Raw genomic sequence first — 26,426 nt, forward strand, 5'->3', positions numbered from 1 at the left:
AAAAGACTTACCGATAAGACAACACTCAGAGATCTAAGGCTCCTCAAAGACGACGGTACCTTAACCTCAGCCAATGAAGTCAATTCTTTTTTTGCTGACATTTGTACCTCATTTCCATCAATCACCAAATCAGAAATTGATACTATCATTGCTGGTGCAGAGATTGAGGACGTATGTGAGGTCTCTGAATTCACTGTTTATAAGGAACTCCTAAGACTGAAAGCGAACTGTGCGTCCTACCCAAGTGAGCTTCCAGTAAAGCTGTTACGTGAATTCGCCATTTTTCTTGCTAAGCCACTCTCTTCTATAATCAACCAATATTTCCTTCAGCAAGTATTCCCTAGTGCTTGGAAAAGAGCATATGTCCGCGTTATTCCAAAAGTAAGGTGTCCAAAATCTTGTGATCAACTCCGGCCTATATCAATAACTCCGAACCTTTCTAAAGTTGCAGAAACGTTTATTTACCGCAAACTTATATCACAGGTCTCTGCACATCTAGACCCGTATCAGTATGGATGCTTAAGAGGCAGCAGCACAACTTTTTATTTAGTACGGATGTACCATCTCATTGTCGAGTGGCTCGACCGAGGAAGTGCTATAGTCGACCTTCTCCTCGTAGACTACCGAAAGGCTTTTGATCTTATTCGCCATTCCGTTGCTATCACAAATCTACGCACCATTGGTGCGCAAAAACATATTCTCCTTTTAGTGATCAATTTTTTACAAGCCCGCTATCAGTGTGTTTACAGTCTTTTCCCAGGAGATACCGACTCCGAATGGGTCGAGCTTACATGCGGAGCCCCACAAGGTACTAAGCTCGCTAGTCTACTGTTTTTGGCAGTGATAAATTTCATCCTTTCCGGCTATGAAGAAAGATTTAAGTATGTAAACGACTTGTCAGTCCTACTGAAGTACATTGTTGAGAAGTCTGAGGCTGCCCCCCAATTCTGTAACGAAATAATCAACAACTTCAAAGATGAATGTACTGCGAACAGCCTCCAAATCAACGAAGGAAAGACTAAAATCCTTCGATTTAATCCCCTGAAGAGAGACTTTGTGTGCCCTCCTCCTCCTTATCCTAGTGAATCTTCGGCAGTAGTGCTTGGTGTCAAGTTTAGCATCGACTGCTCTTTCAGCCTCCATGTCGATACAATTATCAAAAAGGCAAATAGTGCGATGCGGACACTTGTACTAATGCATCGATTTGGTTTTTCAGTGACACAACTAAGGATAGCCTATCTTACTTACATTCAACCAATTTTAGAGTATGCATGTCCCGTATGGGGCCCACAAGTCAATAACACTATTTACCTAAGTGACCAGCTTGAGTCAATGCAAAAAAGAGCAGTCAAAGTAATATTGTGCGATGCTTTTACCGAATATAAGTTAGTATTATCCACTTTACAAATTCCCTCTCTTCAAGAGCGTCGTCTCAGTTTGATCCTTGAATTTGGTCAATATCTTCTCAGAAGTGATAAATACAGATCGATACTACCACCAGTTTTAGTGAAACATCGAAGTACTAGGTTGAAGAAATTTGACAGATTAGCAGCACCTCCTTCACGCACAAATCGTTTTTCCAACTCATTCATCCCTTTCTTTGTATCAAAGTATAACAATTGTTGATTTTAAACTATTTGTCTTCTGATTTTTTTTGTCGTTTGATTTAATCCTTTTTTCTTTTTTGTAAGCACAAGCGCCATTTAGTTTTATGACTACGAGAGATTGTGCAAATAAAACCTATTCTATTCTAGGTGTAATTCAAAGAAGTATTTGCAGGGCTGTATGAAATTTTACTTGTAACAGATAAAGCTGAAAAAACTGTAGCTTATAGGAAAAATTTTCACTTGCATTTAAAGTGCATAAAGGGAATGGAATAGAATGTCTAACCCCACCCTCTCCCAAATTTCACTGAAAGTAGACAGAAGGAAAATTTCACCTAAGAAACCAGCTTTCAGAAAAAAGTATTTATATGTTGGTCCCTGTCCTGCACTGGTATCTGGGATCATTGCTTTTCCTGAGGCCAAAATAATTTCAAAGACTTAAAGAACATGAAAATTGGAACTGGAATGTTACGACGTTAAAAAATGGCTATCGCATCGACATTTTGACTGACGAATTCAGACGGTTTGAACTGGATTTATTAGGAGTTTCAGAAACTCATATCCCAGGGGTAGGAAGCATGAAATTAGGTGACAAAGAATTTGTTTACTCAGGCAGGAAGGATGGGGTATATAGACAGGGAGTAGGGCTCATGATAAATAAGGAAGCCGCTAAGTCTTGTTTAGGCGGGGAAGGTATTAATAATAGAATACTAATTGCTCATTTTATGACTAAAAAGTTCAGGGTATCAGTTATAGCAGTATATGCCCCCATTGAACCAACTGATGGAGATACTAGTGACTCAGATTAATTTTACTTACAGTTACAGGAGCAAATAGACAGGGTACCAGGTAGAAATATGATGTTTTTGCTAGGAGATTTTAATGCCCAGGTTGGTAGAAATAGGGATAGATGGTATCCTAGCCTAGGTAAATTTGGTGTAGGAAAAGAAAACGGTAATGGCTATAGGCTTTTGCAATTTTGTAGGTATAACAACCTAGTTATAACCAATACGGTGTTTGGTCACAAAATGGCCCATAAGTTGCATGGTTTTCACGTGATGGTAAGACAGCAAACGTTATTGATAATGTTATTGTAAACAGAAGACTAGCAGGATCAATACAAGATACTAGGGTGTATAGAAGTGCTGTTATTGATGTTAAAAGTAAAGATCACCATCTAGTAGTGGCTAAGGTTAATTTAAAGCTGAAATTTCGGAAGGAAACTACCACCCGGAAAGTTATGAAGTTGGTAGATTCCAGGACAAAAATTTAAGAAAAAACTTCCAGGAACAGTTGAATACTAAACTTGAGAGTTTAAAATTTGACAATGTGGAAGATGGATGGTATAATTTCAGAAAAATAATTTGTGAAGTTGCTGATGGTGTCTTAAGGAAGAATACTAAGACTGCAACTAGGAATATTAGTGAAAAAGCTTTAGGTTTAATAGAGAGTAGAAGCGGTTTGTACAAGAATTATCTGAGTGATAGGTCGTATGAAAACAAAAGGAATGTAAAGAACGTGGATAAAGCATTAAAATATGAACTAAGGAGATGTGAAGTGGAGGCCATGGCTAAAATTGCTGAGGGTCTGGAAGATGCGGCTAGACGGCATAATAGTAAAATATAATACCGGCATGTTAATAAATTGAAAGGGAGTAGCCAATTCGGACTAGTCCCAGTTAAAGATAGAAATAGGGCCACAATCAGTGATAAGGAAAGTTAAAGAAAGATGGGTAGAAGATTTTGAGAATGTGCTAAACCGAGATACAGTTGCTGGAAAAGATATAGATGAAAATAAAAAAGTTTGTGATACCTTGGATGTGAAGGAAGATTTGTTTAGTGAGGAAGAATTAGCGATAGTACTAAAAGGATTAAAAAAATAATAAGGCTCCAGGTGCTGATAGTGTGATTAATGAGTTTCTTAAATATGGTGGCTCTGAGGTTAGGAATAAGCTACTAAAGATTATTAACATGATTTTTTCAAAAGGGGAAGTACCCAATGATTTTAGGAAAACCTTAATTAAACCACTGTATAAGAAAGATGACAAGAGTGAGTGTCGTAATTATCGAGGCATTAGTCTGGTCTCTGTAGGTAGCAAATTACTGAGTAATATGATACTTTTTAGACTGAGAGATCGTGTAGACAAAATTTTAAGGGAAGAACAATGCGGTTTTAGAAAAGGTAGAGGATGTGTCGACCAAGTATTCACACTTAGGTTAATAATTGAGAAGTCTCTTCGTTGTCAAACACCTTTGGTCCTCAGTTTTATCCATTATGAGCAAGCTTTCGATTCTGTTGATAGAAGAGCGTTAACAAAGGTCTTATCGTTATATGGTAAACCAGAAAAACACATTAAAGTGATTTGTGCTATGTACGAGAATAATACTGCTGCGGTTAAAGTAGGAAATGAGGTTAGCAACTGGTTTTGTATTAAATCAAGAGTTAAGCAGGGTTGTGCTCTATCCCCCTTTATATGGATCATTTTGATAGTTTTCGTCTTAAGGAGCACAGGAAAGGCGATTGGAGACCATGGAATCAAATGGGGAGGAAAAACGCTCCTGGACTTAGATTATAATGATTATTTAAGCATATTAGATGAAAGTGTGAGCAAAATGAATAAAGTTTTAGAGATTTTGCAAGTTGGGAGCTTCACTTACCTTGGTAGTATTATTAGTAAAGATGGTGTTAGCAGTGAAGATGTTAAAAGCAGAATAGCTAAGGCTCAGGGTGTTTTTTTCACAGTTAAAAAAAGTTTGGAAGAATAGAAAGATAAGTCTGCAAACCAAGATTAGAATATTGGAAGCTACAGTGATGACAGTGGTCAAATATGGCTCTGAAGCATGGGCGCTCCGAAAAGCAGATGAAAATTTACTAAATGTTTTGCAGAGAAATTGCCTACGGATTGTTCTGGGTACCCAGCTGACTGAATGTATTTAAAACATTGGGTTGTACGAAAAATATGGTTCAATACCGCTTTCTAGGGTTATAATGAAAAAAAGGTTGATATGGCTATGCCACGTTCTGCGGATGAAAGATGATAGATTACCAAAGATTGTCCTTTTTGGCCAACCGTCTGGGGCTACACGGAAAGCAGGCCGCCCTTGTCTGGGTTGGGAGGATGTCATAAATAAAGATTTAAAGGAAATGGGAACTTCCTGGGAGGGTGTAAAGAGGGAGGCTTTGAAAAGACTAGGTTGGAGGAGGAGCGTGCGTAGCTGTGTTGGCCTCAGGTGGCTTGGTGCTGCAGTGAGTTATTAGTAGTAGTAGTAGTATTAAAATTCCTTCTTGGAAAAATCTCCTTGTACCCCCCCCCTTCCACCACACACACACAAACACACCTTCCGAAAAATACCCCCTGTGAAAAGTGTCTGTATACGACCCAATAACCAATAAAATATGTAAACAATGGGCCATAGATTGTACCAGTTCCCCCAAGGGCTGTGGGGGCTAAAGTCATCCCGTGAGAGATGATTATTATATCTTTTGAATATGCTGAAGAAAATGGCTATTTAAAAATTTTGATGGGGAGACTTTGGGAAAAATGGGCGTGTGAGGGGAGCTAGTTGTCCTCCAATCTTTTTGGCCACTTAAAAAAGGGTAATAAAAATTTTTATTTCCGATCGAGTAACCCTTTTTCCAATATTCTAGGATTATTGGTTCGTTGTGATCACCACTGGGAAAAAAAACGACTAAACACGTATCTTTGATCTTACTTCTGGAAAAAGAAAATTAGAAAATTCAACATTTTTGCCGATTGGAGCTTCAAACTTCTATAACAGGGTTCTCTGATACTTTGAATCTGATGGTGTGTTTTTTAGAATTGTGGCTATTATTGAGCCGCATCGCTCCTTACTTACAGTTCGTTATCACGAAGGGTTTCATCAGGTATTAATTACTACCTACTGTAGATAATTTGTTCCGTATTTTCATGACGTTAATGTGCAATTCCAAAACAACAGATAAAAGGCTTCAATCAGGACCTTATCCTGGATTTTTTTCGGGGGTTGAGGGATACAAAAAAAAACGCATCCAAAATTTGTTTATATTCATTTTTGCTACGTCTTTACGAGTCTTACAAGTGTTTCGGGGGTGAGGCGAAGGTGGCATACCTCTACCCCCCCCACCTATTTCATGAATACTGACTTGACTTCAACTCAGTGGTTACATTTTTACGGCTGAGAAACAAACGGAACTCATCAGTGTCCGAAAATTAAAAATTCTGGTGCCCTTTTATAGAGACCAAAAAAACTGTGCCAAGGAAAAGTGTCGTTTCTGTATTTTTGCGGCACCAAACTATGATTTTTCCCCAAAGAGGACCAATTTGCCATCTATTAAGAGTCCTGATAGAGTCAATGAATTTAAATGTATTAAAACGGTATTTTGTGTTTCCCAGTCCCAGAGGAAAGAAAGCCATATGGTGGTACAGTCATATATGGTGCACCATATATATATATAGTATATATATGGCCTATATGGTGGTGAACTGCCTTGTAGTGCACGCAAAATTAATGGTTAATATGGACATTTGCGTGATTTGTTTGGTTGATTTACTTTATTTTTCAGGAGATTTTATATCAGCTATTAGGAATTGCGTATCACCTATTAGGAATGACAAATTGACATTTAATTCCTCTTGATTTACGCGAATATTTTTGGTCTACACATTTATTGTTGATGCTAAGAGAAGGGGGTTATAGTGTGTCTTCCGTTGTGACAACCTTATTCTATGTAGTATAAAATATTATATTCACACGCCTACTGGAACGGAGGTGGAAAAGGCAAGGCGTGGGATAATGAGCCTTACCAAGAAATTCCTTGGTGCTACCAGGAGCTTCATTTTCAGGAATTTTAATGGCAATTTTTCTATTATATATCAATGGTGAAATGTATTGAAACATCAGAGAAAGCTACTGTAGAGGTTTCAGGCTCCAATCTAAACAAATATAGAAACTTACATTTTTTTTTCGAGAAGCAATGCCATGGTCTCGTGTTTAGTTGTTTGTTCGCCTTTTTTGTCTTTTTTCTATGGGTGATCGTATTGAACCAATAATCCAGGAAGTTTGACACACGTATCATTACACTTGAAATTAAAAATCCCTGCACTTTTTTTTTTTTTTTTTTTTTTTAAGAAACTAAACAGATTGTACCAAATTTTGGTAGAACTTTCTGTAATTTTAAGGCACCGAACTGCAATTTTGACCCAAAGAAGGCCAACATTACAAAACTATATTACAAAACTATATACTAAGCTTCACCGTTTCAAACTCGGTAAATCCGCTTGGCTGCACATTTTTTCCTGAAAAGTCACGTAGTTTATACGCAATGAACGGTTAATATAGACACTTATCTTAAAGTTGATTTGACCAAGTTGATTCGAATATAATTATTATATTATCTATATATATATATATATATATATATATATATATATATATATATATATATATATATATATATATATATATATATATATATATATATATATATATATATATATATATATATATATATATATATATATATATATATATATACAACAATATTAGAATTCTAATTAGCAATGACCTAGGAATCAAACAAACTGTCCGTGAAGCAATCGAAATCAAACGAAACTTAAATAAAAATACATCCCTAAATAGAGACTTGGGTGAATACACACTCAACCCTATGTACACAAAATTAAATATAGAAAATAATCTAATTCAAAATAAAACAAAAATAGGAACGAACAAAAACAAGCCCAATCCCAAAAGAACTATCAGATTAGCTGCAGAGAAGGCAAATATCGCAATAAGAAATTATTCTAATTTTTAATAAATACAGTTAGTGAAATGAATGAACCTTTTTATCTTGCAAAATGTTAGATTTTATCAGACAGTCTTGGCTGAACTTTTCGTTAAGAAGTAATGATGCCAAAGCTATTTTAAAATAAAAACAAATGGATTTTTAACTGAGAACTTTTATTGTAAGTGTTTTATTGTTTTTTATTTGTTCTTTGCTGAAGACGGCCCTTAGATATAGGACCGAAATATTCAAATAGGTCTTGTTGGTTCACTGTCTTGGGAAAAAAATCCTCATTATTCTCTCTTTTGTTGTTGTATTATGGAAAGGCAGTGTGGTCTTCGTCATTATTTATATATATATATATATATATATATATATATATATATATATATATATATATATATATATATATATATATATATATATATATATATATACTAGCTGTTGGTTGGGGCGCTTCGCGCCCCCCCCAAGCCCCCCCGCACGCGTAAGTCGTTACGTGCCATATTAGTTACGCGTCATTGTAGTTTTGTCCCTGTGTCCCACCTGTGAATATAGATAGATATATATATATATATTTTTAAATACGTAAAACTTGCGAATATACAACATTCTTGGCTGTCCCATTGTCTGTGCATATAAATAGAATGTCAGGTTTACCGACTCTTGAACAGGCAACATATAATTGTCCAGGGGAAAAACAATCTGTATTCAGATCTATACCTCATTATTCTAATGATTGCCCTTGAGCTTTGTTCATGGTGATTGCTAATCGAACATTCCCTGTGTCCCCGTCGTCATTTATATATCCCCCTGTGCCCCCCGGCGTCCCCGTTGTTGTTGTTTCTCTGTGTCCTGGTCGTCATTTGTGTCCCGGTGTCCCAGTCTGTAATTTCTCTTTGATTGTCGCGGTCGTCATTTATATTCCCTGTGTCCCGGTCGTCATTTTTGTCCCAGTCGTCATTTGTGTTCCAGTGTCCCTGTCTGTAATTTCTCTTTGAGTGTCCTGGTCGTCATTTATATTCCCTGTGTCCCGGTGCTTTGTTGATGGTGATTGCTAATCGAACATTCCTTTTGTCCCGGTCGCTTTCTCTTTGAGTGTCCCGGTCGTCATTTATATTCCCTATGTCCGGTGTCCCGGTCGTCATTTGTGTCCCGGTCTGTAATTTCGTCAGTCGACAAACATGACGTCAGTCGACACACAAAAATGACGTCACTCGACACACACACACACAGACAACTTATCTTCTATATATATAAAAATAAGTTGTCTGTCTGTGTGTCTGTCTGTGGATCAGGTGACGTCATGTTTCTGTGTTGACTGACGTCATGAAATTAGTTGTCGTCATTTTTGCTTTGACGGTGACGTCATTCAAGATATTTATGACATATGTTCACGTAGAAATCTATTAATGTTTAAGTTTACAATGACTGATGAACTTACCATGGCAAAAGCCGATGAAGATGCTCAAAGAGTCTATGCCAAAAAACTTGCTGCTGATAGAGAAAGTCAGAAAAGAAAGCGTGCCGAGGAACTACCAGAGCAACGCGAAAGCAGACTTGCTGCTAAAAGAAAAAGTGAAAAAAGAAGGCGTGCCGAGGAATCAAAAGAACAGCAAGGAAACAGGCTTGAGGCTGATAGAAAAAGAAAGAACAGAAAGCGTGCCGAGGAATCAAAAGAACAGCAAGGAAACAGGCTTGAGGCTGATAGAGAAAGAAAGAACAGAAAGCTTGCCGAGGAACTACCAGAGCAACGCGGAAGCAGACTTGCTGCTAAAAGAGAAAGTGAAAAAAGAAGGCGTGCCGAGGAATTACAAGAAAAGCAAGAAATCAGGCTTGCTGCTGATAGAGAAAATAAGAAAAGAAAGCGTGCCGAGGAATCACAAGAACAGCAAGAAATCAGGCTTGCTGCTGATAGAGAAAGTAAGAAAAGAAAGCGTGCCGAGGAATCAGAGCAACCTGAAAGTTATCGCCTGGCATTCAGGTACAGCCCAGTCGATGATTATAGCTTGAGTAGATGTGTTCAAATCGGGACAATGTCTAAAATTTGTCCCTATTGCAAGGCCTTGAAATTCAATGGTGAAACAATGGGAATGTGTTGCGCCTCAGGAAAAGTTAAACTTCCTCTATTGGCTGCACCACCAGAGCCATTGAAGACTTTCCTTACTGGAACTACGTCAGAATCTAAGCGTTTTTTGTCAAAAATCAGAAAATACAACTCATGTTTCCAAATGACGTCGTTTGGAGCCCAAATCGAAAATCCAGATCAATTTATGTCTACTTTCAAAGTAAAAGGGCAAATTTATCATAGAGCAGGGTCCCTTCTACCATTCTCAGGCGAGAATCATAAATTTTTACAATTGTACTTCATCAGTGATAGAAATTCTGAATTGAATGCACGTTGCGAAATTTCTCCCAACGTTGAAAGGACAATCGTTTCCCAATTGCAACATCTTTTCCACGAAAATAATAATTTAGTGCGTCTGTTCAAAACAGCCATCGATTTGATGCCTACTGATACGCATAAAATTGTTATTTCCGCTGACAAAACGCCTCCTGGCCAACATGTGCGTAGATACAATGCTCCAACTATCGACGAAGTGGCAATCGTTATGGTCGGTGATCAGTTTTTACCTCGAGATATTATTCTTCATAAGCGAAACGCTCAGTTGTTAAGAATTGCTGAAACTCATCGATGCTACGATGCCCTACAATATCCTATCATTTTTTGGGATGGAGCTGACGGCTATCACTTTAATATTAAATTGATGAATCCAGCCACTAACAAAGAAATGAATAAGAAATGCAGTGCAATGCATTATTATTCCTATAGACTAATGATTCGGCAGGATGAAGAAAATTATATTTTAACATGCCGTCAATTGTTTCACCAATTCGTCGTTGATATGTATGCTAAAATTGAATCAGAACGTTTGCTATATATCCGCCTGAATCAGACCAAGCTCCGCTCTGAACAATACATTCATTTGCGAGATGCAGTTATAAATGACGGTAATACCACAAACGTTGGAAGATTAGCAATTTTACCTTCATCATATGCTGGCAGTCCCCGTCATATGCATGAATATGCTCAAGATGCTATAGCGTATGTTCGTCTCTATGGTCGTCCAGATTTATTTATTACATTTACATGTAATCAATCTTGGGACGAGATACTGCAGCTTTTACTTCAAGGACAATCGGTTGTGATAAAACTGATTCTGGCATCAATTCGATCAAAAAATGATATAGCGTTGGCAATTGCGTCGTCCGGAATAGCCGCAACATTGCTGCCTGGTGGAAGAACTGCTCATTCCGCTTTGAAATTGCCTCTGAACTTGCATTCTACAGAAACTCCCACGTGCAATATTTCCAAATCCTCTGGGATGGGTAAAGTATTGCAGCGATGCAAACTTATTATTTGGGATGAGTGCACAATGGCACACAAAGAATCGCTCGAGGCTCTGGATCAATGCTTGAAAGATTTGCGAGGGAAGTCGAAACCCTTTGGCAGCACATTAATATTGCTTGCGGGAGATTTCAGGCAAACATTACCTATAATACCTAGATCAACTCCTGCAGACGAAATGAATGCTTGCCTGAAAAATTCTAATTTATGGCCACACGTAAAAACATTAAAATTAACTACAAATATGCGTGTCCGATTGCAAAACGATGACTCTGGTCAAACATTTTCAGATCAATTGCTGGCAATGGGAAACGGAAAGCTCCCAGTAGACTCAATTTCAGGACGTATACAACTACATGCTGATTTTTGTAATTTAGTGACGTCCAAAAATGAATTGATTGAAAAGGTATTTCCGAATATTCTAAAAAAATAAAAAAATAATAAATGGCTAAGTGAAAGAGTGATTCTCGCACCCAAAAATATAGACGTCCACGAAATCAACAATATTGTTTTGACCAAGATTCGAGACCAGGCAGTCCTTTACAAGTCAGTCGACACAGTTTTGGAACCAAATGAAGCGGTTAATTATTCATCTGAATTTTTAAATTCCATAGATCTTTCAGGGTTTCCACCACACGTGCTACAACTAAAAATAGGCGTACCAATAATACTTTTAAGAAATATAAACCCACCAAAGCTTTGCAATGGCACTCGACTTGCCGTAAAAAAAAAACAATGGAAAACCTAATAGAGGCCACAATCTTGACAGGGCCTTATGAGGGTGAGGCTGTTCTTATTCCTCGCATTCCCATGATTCCAACGGATCTGCCTTTTCAATTTAAAAGATTGCAATTCCCAATTCGATTAGCATTTGCAATCACCATTAACAAAGCTCAAGGTCAATCATTAGAAAAATGTGGTATTTTTCTAATGATATGCGAATCATTACGCATATCTAATGATATGCGTATATATGCGAATATACAACATTCTTCGCTGTCCCATTGTCTGTGCATATAAATAGATTGTCAGGTTTACTGACTCTTGAACATGCAACATATAATTGTCCATGGGAAAAACAATCCGTATTCAGATCTATACCTCATTATTCTAATGATGTGTCCCTGTGTCTCGGTCGTCATTTATATTCCCTGTGTCCCGGTCGTCATTTGTATCCCGATGTCCCAGTTTGTAATTTCTCTTTAAGTGTCCCGGTCGTCATTTATATTCCCTGTGTCCCTGTCGTCATTTGGGTCCCGGTTTCCCAGTCCGTAATTTCTATTCGAGCAATCCCTGTGTCTCGGTCGTCATTTATATATCCTGCCTGTGCCCCCGGCGTCCCCGTTGTAGTTGTGTCCCTTTGTCCCGGTCGTCATTTATATTCCCTGTGTCCCGGTCGTGATTTATGTCCAGGTGTCCCAGTCTGTAATTTCTCTTTGAGGTTCCCGGTCGTCATTTATATTCCCTCTGTTTCGGTCGTCATTTGTGTCCCGGTCTGTAATTTTTCTTTGAGTGTTTTTTCTTTTAGTTTTTTTTTAGTTTTTTACCTTTTTTCTTTTTTCAGTTTTCTTTTTCTTCTTTATTTTTCAGCGTCACTATGAAGTACTTATCGCCGAACCTTTTTTTTTTAACTTAGATCTGGTAGGCATTGATGACCTTATCCAAGTCAAAATCCCAAAACCAATCATCATCGCTATCATTTTCAGTTTTGATATGTTTTGACTCTCGCTGTCCAGGTGGATTTTCATCCAACTACGCGGTTTTGCGTTCTTTAGCCGCAATCATGTTTTCTTGCTGTTCTTGTGATTCCTCGGCACGCTTTCTTTTCTTACTTTCTCTATCAGCAGCAAGTTTTTGGCATAGACTCTTTGAGCAGCTTCCTCGACTGTTGCCATTGTAGGTTCTTCAGTCATTTTACAATTAAACATTTTTCCTTGAACGAATGTCTTAAATACCTTTAATGACGTCATCGTCATAACAAACATGACGACAATTAACTTCATGACGTCATTTGACACACAAACATGACGTCACTCGACACACACACACACACACACAGACAACTTATTTTTATATATATATAGATAGATATTATGTCTAATAAGATTCTGTACAGTGAGGCATGATTTCATATCAGCTATTATGGAGGATATTTGGTGGGTATTTGCCTAAGGGGGCAAATACCTCAAAAAGCATATTATTACATCAAAATTGCCTAACTTTCTCTGAGACTTCAGACAAATATCGAAGATGGTCTGGGAGGGGAGGTAGTAAAAATTAGTCTCTCACCTCCCTTCCGTTGGGTTTAGCCTGAATATAGCTACTGAAAAAGGGGCAGCCCCCTCCTATATGGAACAATTTCTGTTTGTTTAAAGTTTTAATGTCACTCTTTATCTCAATTTAGAAAACTCATTTTTTAATCTCGACAATAATTACCACTAAGTCGGAGAGGGGCGTCCAATATATCCGTGCTCTGATAAACAATCTTACTTGCGCTGATTGTATACATAAGCCTAACAACTAGTCAGAGGAACATCAGGTAGAAACTAATAAACTCCAGGATTGCAATAAACAATTCAGGGTTGAGATCAATGTCTAAAAGACTAAATTATATATATATATATATATATATATATATATATATATATATATATATATATATATATATATATATATATATATATATATATATCATGAAAAGAGAAATCACCAATGCAACAGCACAAACACATAAAAAAAAAAGAGACAGAAGGAGAAAAGGAAGACTGTTTTCCTAAATTAGTGATTAATATAGACCAGCACTTGAATGAGGCCTTAACCCTACTCATCCATACAATCACATAGGTCAAACAGCATAGCCAAACACAATGAACCATAAAGAATAATCCATGGACAGGCAGTCATGTCGTCAATAAGTATAAGTCGTCATTTACCAAACAATAAAAACAATAAAGACAAATAATTCAGAGGCAACAACCCAGCACAAGGGCTCATCAGGAGAATACACTGGCCTATAGGGTTTCGCCACTTTAAATTCTCTACCCAGCCAAGTGTTGTGGCTACCACAGAATATCCATGGCATCCCCGTGTCAGGTATCACCTCAAAATACATGCCTATGAAAAAAAACAGCAAATGTAAAACAACCAAGTAACACCAAAACAAGCTTATCCTGTTAATATATCCCTCTTTTTAGCAACAATAGGTAAACTAAATATGATAAAATTTACCAAATCATAAGTATTAACACATTGCAAAAAAAAATTAATTAACTAAACAATTATAGAATTCATCTTTACCATGTGGCTATTTTGTTTTTTAAATCCGCTCTATTAGAAACACAATTCAAAATAAATGGCGCTGCATCATCATTTGTCGAACCTCCGAAATTAGTTGAAAATTTCTTTAAGTATTTCCAGATAATTCTTTTGACATTTATTTAAAAGTTCGTTATAATGAAAACTAAATTTTTTAAATATCCAAGTTAATTTATTTGCAGAAAAACCTCTTGATATCTATTTTTGGCTTAAGATTTTACATCTATTTTTAAAATCAATATTATTACTACAAATCCTTGCATAACGAAGTAACTGTGATAAAAACGCAGAATATGTGATATTTGAGTGTATATTACTTTCAGGGAATGGGAAACTAATCACTTCAAAATCAAAATCATCCGTTTTATTATACATTTTAAAACTTAATTTATTATTATCCCAAATATTAACATTTAACATTAAATATTAAATATTAACATTTTATTATTTGACAAAACATGTTTTAAATTATTTGGTTTATTCTTATCCATCATATATTTATATTCTAGTTGACTTAAAAACAAGTCAGCTATAAATGGGCTGGCATTCCCCCCCCCCCATGGGAATTCTCACGATTTGCTTGTACAAATCACCACCAAATCTTATATAAGTATTGTATAAAACAAATTCTAATAACTCAAAAATCATATCCAAGCTGTAACATCTCAAGTTAACTGTGGTATTAAAGCAATTTGTCCATAGAGCTTTTTTATTATAAGTGTCTATTTTTAAGAACCTTTTACTAGATAAGAGGAAAGATTTCTTGATAACAGTTTTTAAATTATCTAACACTACATTGAGTGATAAATTAGTATACATTGTCGCAAAATCGAAAGACTCAATTCTTTTAGCTGAAACCATTGTTAAAGACTCTATCACCTGCAGTGAATTATTAACACTCCAATATGGATTAAAATTCGGAAACTTTTTAATACCAGAACAATAGGTTTTAAGTTTATTTACAATTTCCTTTAAAATTAAAGAGAGGTCAGTAGCAGCAATGCGGGTTGGATATTTAGCTGCTCCAGCAATAAACCGTGGTTTAGGGGGATTCTTCTGAAATTTTACAGTCCAATATAGGAAAGGGAACTTTTTATCATTGTCATTTATTTTAATATTAAAATTTTTAAAAAGTATTTCTTCAGTCTTGTCAATTAAATTCTCATCCTCTAAATTTACCTTTTCGTAAACAGTAGGAGTTGTGCATAACTCCCTTTTTAAGATATCACAATACAGCTTCTGACAAATTATGTCAAAATTATTATTAGCTTTATCCACTGGCACGATTACAAATTCATTCTGTAGATTAGCAATTGCTTGTTTAATCTTCGCATTATAAAATAATGATTTAGTGTTACTATTTTTTAAATTAGAATATATTTTATTTCTTATTCTACTAATAATTAAATTCTTCCAACTTTGAAAACTCTCTTTACTTTTATTCTCTTTCTTACACCACTTATCAATAAATAAATCAAAATCATTTTCCAAGCCATCAAGAACACTCGATGGTTTCAGATGATGAGAAAGACGGAAATTAGCCCCTTTATTCATTATAATTTGAAGATCATCTTGCTTTATTATTGACAAGTCCCCTGTTATAACATGTTTGTAAGTAGAATTTACAAATGGGCCAAGTTTCTTACAATTACAAACCGGTTTCCAATTTATATCACTATCTAATCTTTCAAGTATTAAATTGTAATTAAAAATAATTTGCCCAATAGTTTTTGAAAATTTATAAGTTAAAACTGGACTATCATTATAATTCAAATTACTAGGAAGGGCCTGTTTCACATGCCGCTGATTTAAAATTTCTGGTAAATTAATATCTTCAGTCTGCTTACAAGTAAAATTAATAGGTAAATATAATCTGTTATCATTATTACCAATCTTATCAAACTTTTTCTTTTTTGAAATAAATTTCGTTTTAGTTAGAATGCAAATTGTATCACATATTACTTTAAAATTATATTCAAGAGCTGTATTATTCTTAACAATCCAGAAAAGTTTGATTAAATTCCTCTTGGATAAATTATTTAGACATTTTATTACAGAAATCATACCCCTAGATTCAAGTAGCTGGCGTAGATCTATAGAAAGCATATGTAAATCTAATTCATTTTTTCTATTATTTTTCCTATGTCCTCTCGATCGTTTTTTACGTTTAGTAGGACAAGTAAAAGAAGGATGGTCCATAAAACCATCAATACATTTAACAACAACCTGAGCCATATCCCCATATTTTGCTACACGATCATTTAGCCCAAAAGGATAAGCTGTACCAAGAGTATGGATCCAGAAATCCTCCTGTTTACCTAGTCTATTATTCTAACCAATATGAATCACAGACGATATGGCCAATCGTTTATGGCCAAATCGAAATATGGCCATCGTTTTTTTTTCAGAAAGAGACTTCAGTTGCCAATTTTGCCTATGCATTTACAATCTGTGCAGGCACGATGCAGGCCAAATTTGGTACTCTCATCACAATATGCAATTTCCTTGCAAAATAATAAACTAAGACACTCCTCTAATAGTTTAAGAGCTTTGTAGAAGATGATCGTTGATCTCTCAAACTCATTAAAGCAGTTGCTTGGCTACTAATTGAGAATGGAATCAACTTTCCCCAGAAAAATATGATGGTTGAGTATCTTAATCAGCCTGATTTACATACGTAGTTAACAATTCTAACGACATGTCAGCATATTTTATATCGATATCTTTAAGACTAGCTTTTTTTCCAGGGTTAATTGATAATGGAGGCTAGGTTTCCAAATAAAGACATATTCATTTAAGTGTTTGGGGATTAAACATCGTAAAAATAAAATAATGAATAAAAAATACAATAAAAATTGATAATAACAAAAATAGTAACTCAAAACTAATTACTTGGCATTAAACGTTCAAAAAGGGTCCTCCACTATTATCCCTAGGGGTGGCAAATTATTGCACAGCAAAGGCTGCTAAGGAACTTGTATTTGCGCCGACTTCTACTTCACATAACTCTCTTCAGATCTTCACTCTTTACTCCACTTTATGAAGCTCCTACCTACTTAATTCTTTTATTCTTAGCCCTCCCCTCCTGCCCATTTTAGGGCGTCTAATTTTCGTCAGAAATATCTTTACTCAATCGCTCTGGAAAACATCCAGCATACCCCTCTACATATTTTGAAGCACCCATATTTCAGAGATGCACCCCAAGTTTGTCTTCCTGGCGGATATATACTTGTTGATTTGTTTCTTACTTACCTGTTAAATCATAAAAAAATCAAGGTAAAATTCTAGTTGATTGAGTTTTGGCTACCTTGGAAAGGGGTTAGGTTAGGAAAATGAAACTTTCAGGGATAGGTCTAAAGGCTAAAGTATGTCCCGGGAAGGTATTTTGAAGTACCCACCTCCACTCCTTCTCCCTCTAGAGGGCCCTGAAATTTTGCACATGACAGGTCTATGCCTATTGAAATTTTGACAAAACAACATTTTACCTTAATATTCAGTTACTAGTTGCCTTTTCTCTGCCTTTAGTTCTAAAAATACAATTCCTGTTATTTGAGTAGAATTCTGAGCCATATCAATGTTGTTTTTTTTCTTCAAAATTTAGGATATGTATTTGCATATCTTTATAACCTTATAAATTGGGATTGAGCAAAGTTGTGAAGCTGAAAACAATTTTGTTGTACTTCCTTCAAGCAGAAGATCTATTTTGCAAGGTTTCACTTTTATAACACACATATTTTGAAAGGTCAACAAAGGTCAGGGCCCTCTAGAGGGAGAAGAAGCGGAGGCGGGTACTTCGAAACACCTTCCCAGGACATACTTTAGCCTTTAGACTCATCCCTGAAAGTTTCATTTTCCTAGCCTAACCCCTTTCCGAGATAGCCAAAAGTCAATCAACTAGAATTTTACCAGAATCAATTTTTTCGACTGAAAGTAAGGAGCCGTATTAAAACTTAAAATGAACAGAAATTACCCAGTATATGAGGGGGGCCTTCTCCCCCTAAATACCCCACTCTTCATGCTAAAGTCTCTTAGTACTTTTAAAAAAGTTTTTTATTCTAAGTGAACGCCCGTGTATTTCAGAAATCGTTCTTAAAGAAATGAGAAAAAAGGTCAAACTTCAGATTAAAGTGTGGAATACTGAAGAAGAGGCAGCACCACTCATATTTTCTAGTCGTTTTAAGCTTTAATTCTGCTCCTTACTTGCAGTTGAGAAAGCTTCGTTTTTAAAATTTAATTCCTGATCATTTTTCAATTAATACTGAAAAATCCACCTGAAAAATTTTCCCCCAAAGAAAAATTCCTCCATGGAAAGTTCCTCCCACGTAAAATCCTTCCACAAAGATTCCTCCTTGCTACAAATTCTCTTCATATGTATCATATATATATTCCCCTTATAATGTGTCGGAGGTAATAGGCTTGAGATTGTCTGTGCAGGATTTCGACTCGTGTTGATAGAAGGAAAATCATGTTGTGACCAAGATGGGCCCAGGATTGCACAGAATCTCCGTTCAACCGGAGGTCCCAGGGACTTCTTGCTGTCCGGTTCTAAGCTGGCCTAAGCGCTTGTGTGTAGACTTGAGAAGATATGTTGGTCCCCGTCCTGCACTGGTATTCGGGACGGTTGCTTTTCCTAAGGACAAAACAATTTCGTAGCTTAAAGAATATGAAAATTAGAACTTGGAATGTTACGACGTTAAATAATAACTATTGCATCGAATTAAGTGCTAACAGCATCCATAAAAAGAGCAAGGTATTGAGGAGGGGGCAACCCTTCACATCAGGAATGGATCTGCCAAAATTAATATGCAAATTTGTTTTAATTTCTTACGTACGGTGAGCCAAATTCGACCCTGTATTAGTTGAAAAATGTTCAGAAATTAAACATGAGAAAACACGATTTTTTAATTAAAAGTAAGGAGCGACATTAAAACTTAACACGAACAGAAATTATTCCATATGTGAAAGGGGCTGTCCCCTCCTCAACGCCCCGCTCTTTACGGTAAGGTTTTTAGTTGTTTTTAAAAGTAGCCTAGAGTTAAGTAAAAATAATTTCTGTTCGTTTCAATTTTTTGTCGCTCCTTACTTTCAGTTAAAAACAACTTTATGTTTTTATTTAATTGTAAATCAAAGACTGGCGGGATCAATACAAGATACTAGGATGTATAGGAGTGCTGTTATTGATGTTCAAACTAAGGATCACCATCTAGTGGTTTCTAGGGTTTAATCTAAAGCTGAAATCTCGGAAGGTTAGCAACCTCCCGGAAAGTTAGGATGTTCGTAGACTCCGGATGAGAATTTGACAAGACTTTCCTGGAATAATTAAGTACTCTACTGGAGAGTTTAAAATTTGACAATGTGGAAAATATATGGAATAATTTTAAGAAAACAATTTGTGAAGTTGCTGATGGTGTCTTAGGGAAAAAATTAGGAACGCGGCTAGGAATATTAGAGAAAAAGCTTTATGTTTGATAGAGAAAAGGTGTTTTTACAAGAAGTATCTGAGTGATAGATTATATGAAAACAAGAGGAATGTAAAGAAAGTGGAGAAAGCATTAAAATATGAACTAAGAAGGTGTAAAACGGAGGCCATGGATAAAATTGCCGAGGATATCGAAGATGCAGCTAGACGGCATAATAGTAAAATAGTGTACTGGCATGTTATTAAATTGAGAGGGAGTAGTCAATCCGGACTTGTCCCAGTTAAAGATAGGAACAGGGCCACAATTCATGATAAGAAAATGGTTAAAGAGAGATGTGAAGAACATTTTAGATTGTGCTAAACCTAGATAGAGTTTCCTGAAAAGATATAGAAGAAAATAAAAAAGTTTATGATACCTTGGATGTGACGGAAGATTTGTTTTTGTGAGGAAGAATTAGTGACAGTTCTAAAAAAAATAATAAAGCTTCTGTTGCTGATACTGTGGTAAATGAGTTTCTTTTACCACAGGGTGGCTTACCACAGAGAAAGCCCCAGGTGGCGCTGAGGTTAGAGATAAGTTACTGAAAATTACGAATATGATTTTTGAAAACAGGGAAGTACCTAGTGATTTTAAGAAAACCCTACTTAGAGAGAGAGAGAGAGAGAGAGAGAGAGAGAGAGAGAGAGAGAGAGAGAGAGAGAGAGAGAGAGAGAGAGAGAGAGAAGTTTGTTATTAAATACAGGACAATACAAAATACAATTCAAAATTGAATCACGATACATTTATTCCCCCTCGAAAGGCTCCATGGCCGAACTAAAGTATAAGAAAGGTGATAAGTGGTGATTATCAAGGCTTTAGCCTTGGCTCTGTAGGTAACAAATTACTTACTAATATGATACTTTTTAGACTGAAAGATGCTGTACATAAAGTCATAACAGAAGAACAATAAAGTTTTAGAAAGTTTAGAGGATATGTCAACCAAATTTTTTCTCTTAGCGTCAATAATTGAGAAGTGACTGGGTTATCAAACCCATTTGGTGCTCAGTTCTATAGATTATGAACAATCGTTCGATACTGTTGATAGAGGAGCTTTAGCAAAGGTCTTATCCTTGTATGGTATACCAGATAAAAAATATTAAAGTGATTATTCCTCTGTGCGAGAATTATATCACTCCAGTTAGGGTAGGAAATGAAATTAGCAGCTGGTTTCGTGTTAAATCAGGCGTTAAGCAGGATTGCGTTCTATCCTCCTTTATATGGATAGTTTTGATAGAAATTTGTTTTAAGGAGCACAGGAAAGGCAATGGGAGAATATGGAATCAAATGGAGAGGAAAACTTTCCTGGAATTAGATTATGCTAATGATTTAAGCATCCTAAATGAAAGAGTGAGCAAAATAAGCAAACTTTTAGAGGTTTTGCCAGTTCAGTGTGCTAGAATAGGTCTAAAAATTAATGTTAAGAAGACTAAGTCGCTAAGCCTAGGAATAAGTGAAGGTGAAAATGTTACGTTGGGTAACAAAAAGATTGATCAGTTGGACAGCTTCACTTGCCTTGGTAGCATCAAACAGTCCGTGGTAATGAACTGTTGTAAGGAGCGACCTGGCTCAATAGTAACCGAAACTCTAAAAAATGGGATTTTTATACCAATATATACATCAAAAGAATCGAATTTTTATGCTGATATTAAATGTCTAAGTTTTACCATAAAAAGTTACAAGTCTGAGAATTTTTTTATATTTTCGAAAAAAATCGTTAAACACCCCCTAAAATTCATAGAATCTTAATGAAAATCACAACATCAGATTCAGTGCCTCATAGAACCATACTGTAGATGTTTCAATCCTATCTGCCCCTATCTACTGACTTGAGTTTGACTCTTTCACACAACTCTACTTTTTAAAACAATAAAAAAAACTTTAGCATAAATAGTGGGGCGTTGAGGAGGGGACAGCCTTTTTCATATATAGAATGTTCTGTGTTCGTTTCAAGTTTTAACATTGCTCCTTACTTTCAGTTAAAAAAAAAACTTTTTTATTTAATTATTAGCAGACAGTGGAAGCAGTGAAAATGTTAAAAGTGTAATAGCAAAGAATCAGGGTGTTTTTTACAGTTGATAAAAGTTTGGAAGAATAAGAAGTTAAGTCTGCAAGCCAAGATTAGAATATTGGAAGTTATAGTGATGACAGTGGTCAAATATGGTTCTGAAGCATGGGAGCTCCGAAAAGCAGATGAAGATTTGCTAAACGTTTTCCAGAGAAATTCCTTACAGATTGATCTGAAAACCCGACTGACTGAACGTATTTCAAACAGTAGGCTGTACAAAAATACAATTCTGTCCCGCTTTCTAGGGCTATAATGAAAGAATGGTTAATTGCCAAAGATTGTCCTTTTGAGTCTGCCGTCAAGGGCTAAACAGAAAGCAGGTCATTCGTGTTTGGGATGGGAGGATATGTCATAAAGAAAGAATTAAGGAAAATGGGAAGCTCCTGGGTGGGTGTAAAGAGGGAGGCTGTGAATAAATTGAGATGAAAGAGGAGTGTACGTAGCCGTGTTTGCTTCAGACGGCTTGGTGCTGCAGTGACTTGTTAGTGCTAGTAGCAGCAGTACGGCACGCAATATACGGCAATACCAATGTTCTACTGTTAGTTCTACTGTCAGTCAAACGTTTATGTGCGTCTTTAATTATTCTGTTTTCAACAATTTTAGAAAATAATCACTAATTTCCACCCAAATCACAAAAGAATCACTTGGCATTGTAAAAGTAACTTAGTAAGAAAAAGAATGGTGAAAAATTACTAACGATGGCAACAATGAACCCGAGTGAAGATTATTGAAATATTTGCTTCACTCCAAAAAAAATAATTTATTTGTGGTTGTGTTTTTTTTTTATTCAGAAATCGGTTAAGAAACCATAAAATGAAGTAGATTAAGCAAGCTCAGCGGGGGATTGAAATGCGTGATAATATGTTGAATTGAACCGTTTACTTGTGAAAAAAGTGTCTGGATTCAGAGACAACGCTAAAACGTTGCCTATAGTAAACACCATAAGGCTCCAATGTTTTATTAAACAAAAAAAAACAAGTTTTTTTAAATGAAAGTAAGGAGCGACATTAAAACTTAAAACGAACAGAAATTACTCCGTATATGAAAGGGGCTTTTCTTCCTCAACGCCCCACTCTTTATGCTAAAGTTTGACTTTTACTCTTAACTCTACTTTTTAAAATAGTAAAAAACTTTAGCGCAAAGAGCGGGGCGTTGAGAAGGAAAAGCCATTTGTTTAAAACAAATATAAACGCATCCGTGATTTGTCTTCTGGCAAAAAATGCGAAATTCCACATTTTTGTAGATAGGGAATTGAAACTTCTACAATAAGGTTCTCTGATGCGCTGAATCTTATTTTCCCCTTATTTTCTAAAATGAGGCAAATTCAATCAAATGATGAAATCAATCAACTTGATGAAATTTATATATTTAAAATCAGCATTAAAATGCGATTCTTTTGATGTAACTATTGGTATCAAAATTTCATTTTTTTAGAGTTTCGGTTACTATTGAGCCGGGTAGCTCCTTACTACAGTTCGTTACCACGAACTGTTTGATTTTTTTTTTCAGAGGCACTTCGTCTACAAGGGTGGTCGTATAAACTGCGGAGGGGGCTCGTTCGATTGGGAATTGACATATTATGCCCTTTTTAAGAGTCAACAGTGATCGGAGGGCAACTAGACCCCACCTACGCCCTTATGAAAAAGTGTCTGCAATATAAAAGAAACAATAGAATGCTCTAATAAACAAGTGTGATAGCATATATTTAGAATTACTAAATCCTGGTAATTTTTGATAATTATTCAGTATGTTAGTTCCATGTCACCTAAGAAAAATTTAACTTTCAATATAATTTCTCTGAAACTTGATGGAGAAATTCAAATGGAACGTATCTTATATTGAACAAAAAATTATCCCGGAAATCTAGCCCACCCCTCCCTTCAATCTTGAATATTTAACTACTCCTAGCAACGTTTTGGATGCTAACCACAATGTTCTTTAATGTCTTTGATGTGAATATATGAAACAGAGAAAAAGGCTTTGATTATTATTTCTATGTAGAAAAAAAGCCTAGTGGCTTTTCCAATTCTCTATCTCTTTATACGAGTCAATTGTTTTTAAAGACTTAAATTCATGGCCATTGACCGTGTTTTCTTTTTAGCTTAAGCCATGATGATTCCCGGTTCTATTATGGACGCTATATAAGACCTTCTTACGGCGAAAGACTCTTGGAAAGTATTGGTGGGAATACGGACTTTAGAAATGATATTGGAAGTGATAGGTAAGTTATAATAGTTCTTTGTGTCAATAAAAGAGTCTGAATTGCAGTAACAATAACGAGATTTCAAGTTTATGTACAATAATGTTTACGGAGCAATGCCGTATCCAGGGGTATGGGAGCTGGAGGCTTTGAAACCCCCAGAAACCCTATTGTAGAAGTTTAAGTGCCTTTGTAATTTTTAATCTGTCCATTGCTTACAGATAACTATCTGCTGTTGGAAACATACGGACATGTTTCGCAGGGGATTTTTCTGTGGGGGGGGGGGAGATTATCTGGATGAATTTCCCAGGCGGAGAAAAATTTTCGGGAGAATTACCCTGAATTCTTCTATAAAATTCTGTTTATTTGTCTTTCTTCCTCTTTGCATGCAAAATTTTGCGGGGATCAAATTTTCTGGCAAGATTTTCCCTTGGAAAAGTTTGGTTAGTGTCTGCAAAGACGATGGAAGATGACAACTCCCTTCTTATTGCACATAAATATTTACGGCATTTATTTTATTTCGTCACTACTACTCTTCCCTCCTTAGAACCAATAATAAAGGCGTAGTCTTAATGTATACGTGGGAACTAAGAAGAATTACAAGTCCTAAAACTTATTTAGTTCTCATTTGAAGGGTCAGTGAGGCTAAGAAAACTTGGTAATTGAAATGTCCTCTTTTTGATATCTTACTAAACATTACCTTTGGTATCTTACTATAGATACCTTTGGTATCTTACTATAGATACCTTTTGTATCTTACTATACTCCTGCATTATGAAGCAAATAACTTCAGATAAAGGATTAAAATTAACGCTAGAAACATCTTTGTACAATTAGAAGGGAGAAATCACATTTTAGCACCCTTGTGGACATTGCCAAAATTTTACCACGGAAAAATTCATGTTAGACAATTTGATTCCCGTTGAAAGAAAATTCTTCCCATAAATTTTCTCCCTGCGGGAAATTCCCTTAGACAATTTCCCCTCCCCTGCAGAAGAAAACCGCAAAAAACGTTCCTATGTTTTTAAGAGCAAATATTATCTGTAAGCAATGGAAAAATTAAAGAACTTAAAAAGGTAAGTAAACTTCTATAATAGGATAAGTTGATCGTTTTGTAGTTAGTTAGGAAGGGATTTACCTAAAAGGGTGTATTTTAATGCCAAAACAACCCAGCTCTCATTGAATTTTTAGGTAAATACATAATTAGTTCTAAAGGAGAGGCAAGGGGTGGGTGGAGATAAAAATTGATATATAACCCTCAAGGGCCGTAACCAAGACATTTGTTCAAGGGGGGTTAATATTTTGGTCGCAAGGGAATGGGGTACAAAAACCTTTAAAAAACGCAACCAAAATGTAAAATTTATATTTACTCCCTTATGATTTCTGGGACATTGCTGCTTCTGCGTTAACTTTAAATTATAAACGGACAAAGATTAATTTTAAAAAATAAAGTTTTTGAGGGAAGTAAAGAGCGAAGATAAAACTTAAAACGGATAAAAAATATTGCTTCAAAGTCTATCTAACATGTATTAATAAAGCTAGTACAAATAAACCAAATAATCTGTTTGTAGGATTACGGAAAGCTAGCGCTTTACTGAAAACACAAAACAACATACGAGATTTGGTACAATATAGGTAAAGGTACAGTTCAAATAAAGCAATTCTTTGAGTAATGCTAAAGTGTATTTCTTACAATATAAGATTGTTTATTACTGACTATTGGTATTATAGCTTGTGAGACCAAAATGTCACCTGATAAATCAATCCAATATTTCTGTATGCTGTTCAGTGACTTTGAAGTTATTAAAAAGTATTTTTTTTATGCTTATGTTTTTAAGATAATTTTAATTGTATAATGAAATTTACTGATATCACAGCTGGTGTAAAACTATGAATAGATTAGTTTGTTACATTCAGGCTATGTGATCGCTTTTAACTAATAAATTAACATTATTATTTTTTTATACTTGGTTTCTGCGTTTTCTGTAAAGCGCTAGATTTCTGTAATCCAAAAATCATAGGGAAATTTGTTTGGTTTATTTGTACTAGCTCTATTGATATATGTTTGCTCAAATGTGAAGCAATAATTTTTGTTTGTTTTAAGTTTCAACTTTGCTCTTTTTGTCTCTCAAAACCTTGTTTTTTTTTTTTTAAATCAATGGTAGTTAAGAGCAACATTAAACCTAAAAATTAGAAGAATTTATTTTGTTTTTGAGAGAGACTGCCCCTTCCTCATCCACATGTCACTCTTATGGTCACAGAAACTTTGGAGGGTGCTCATTAGACCAAAAATTGAGAGTTCTAGTCCTTTTTTGTAACTTGAAAGGGATTGGAAACCAACCAGCCATGGTGGGGGGATTATCCAGTAGAGAATTTTTTAGGAGGGGGTGGGTGTAAACGCTGGCTTTCAAGGGCTTATGGGTTCCTATTGTACCTATTTAAAATCATTCATAGGGTATGGGTACAGCCAGGACAACTGCCCCAGGCACCGCAGTTGGGGTGGGGGCTTCTGTCCAATTTGGTTAAAATTTTAACTTTGATTCATCATTTTTGCTTATATTTGAGTATGGAAGAGGGAGTCTTAATTCTC

At 35.7% G+C, this 26,426-nt stretch overlaps 1 protein-coding gene across 2 annotated transcripts in view; it reads left to right on the plus strand.

Annotated features, from left to right (window-relative positions):
* LOC136038862 (disintegrin and metalloproteinase domain-containing protein unc-71-like) overlaps positions 1 to 26,426 on the plus strand; it is a 237,913-nt gene that overhangs the window by 181,174 nt on the left and 30,313 nt on the right. For both annotated transcript variants that reach the window (XM_065722314.1, XM_065722315.1), the window contains exon 18: positions 23,738 to 23,857. In XM_065722314.1, the coding sequence (XP_065578386.1) occupies positions 23,738 to 23,857 (120 nt within the window). The remainder of the gene's footprint in view (positions 1 to 23,737; positions 23,858 to 26,426) is intronic.

This window comes from Artemia franciscana, chromosome 18, assembly GCF_032884065.1.
Source record: "Artemia franciscana chromosome 18, ASM3288406v1, whole genome shotgun sequence".
Lineage (NCBI taxonomy): Eukaryota > Metazoa > Arthropoda > Branchiopoda > Anostraca > Artemiidae > Artemia > Artemia franciscana.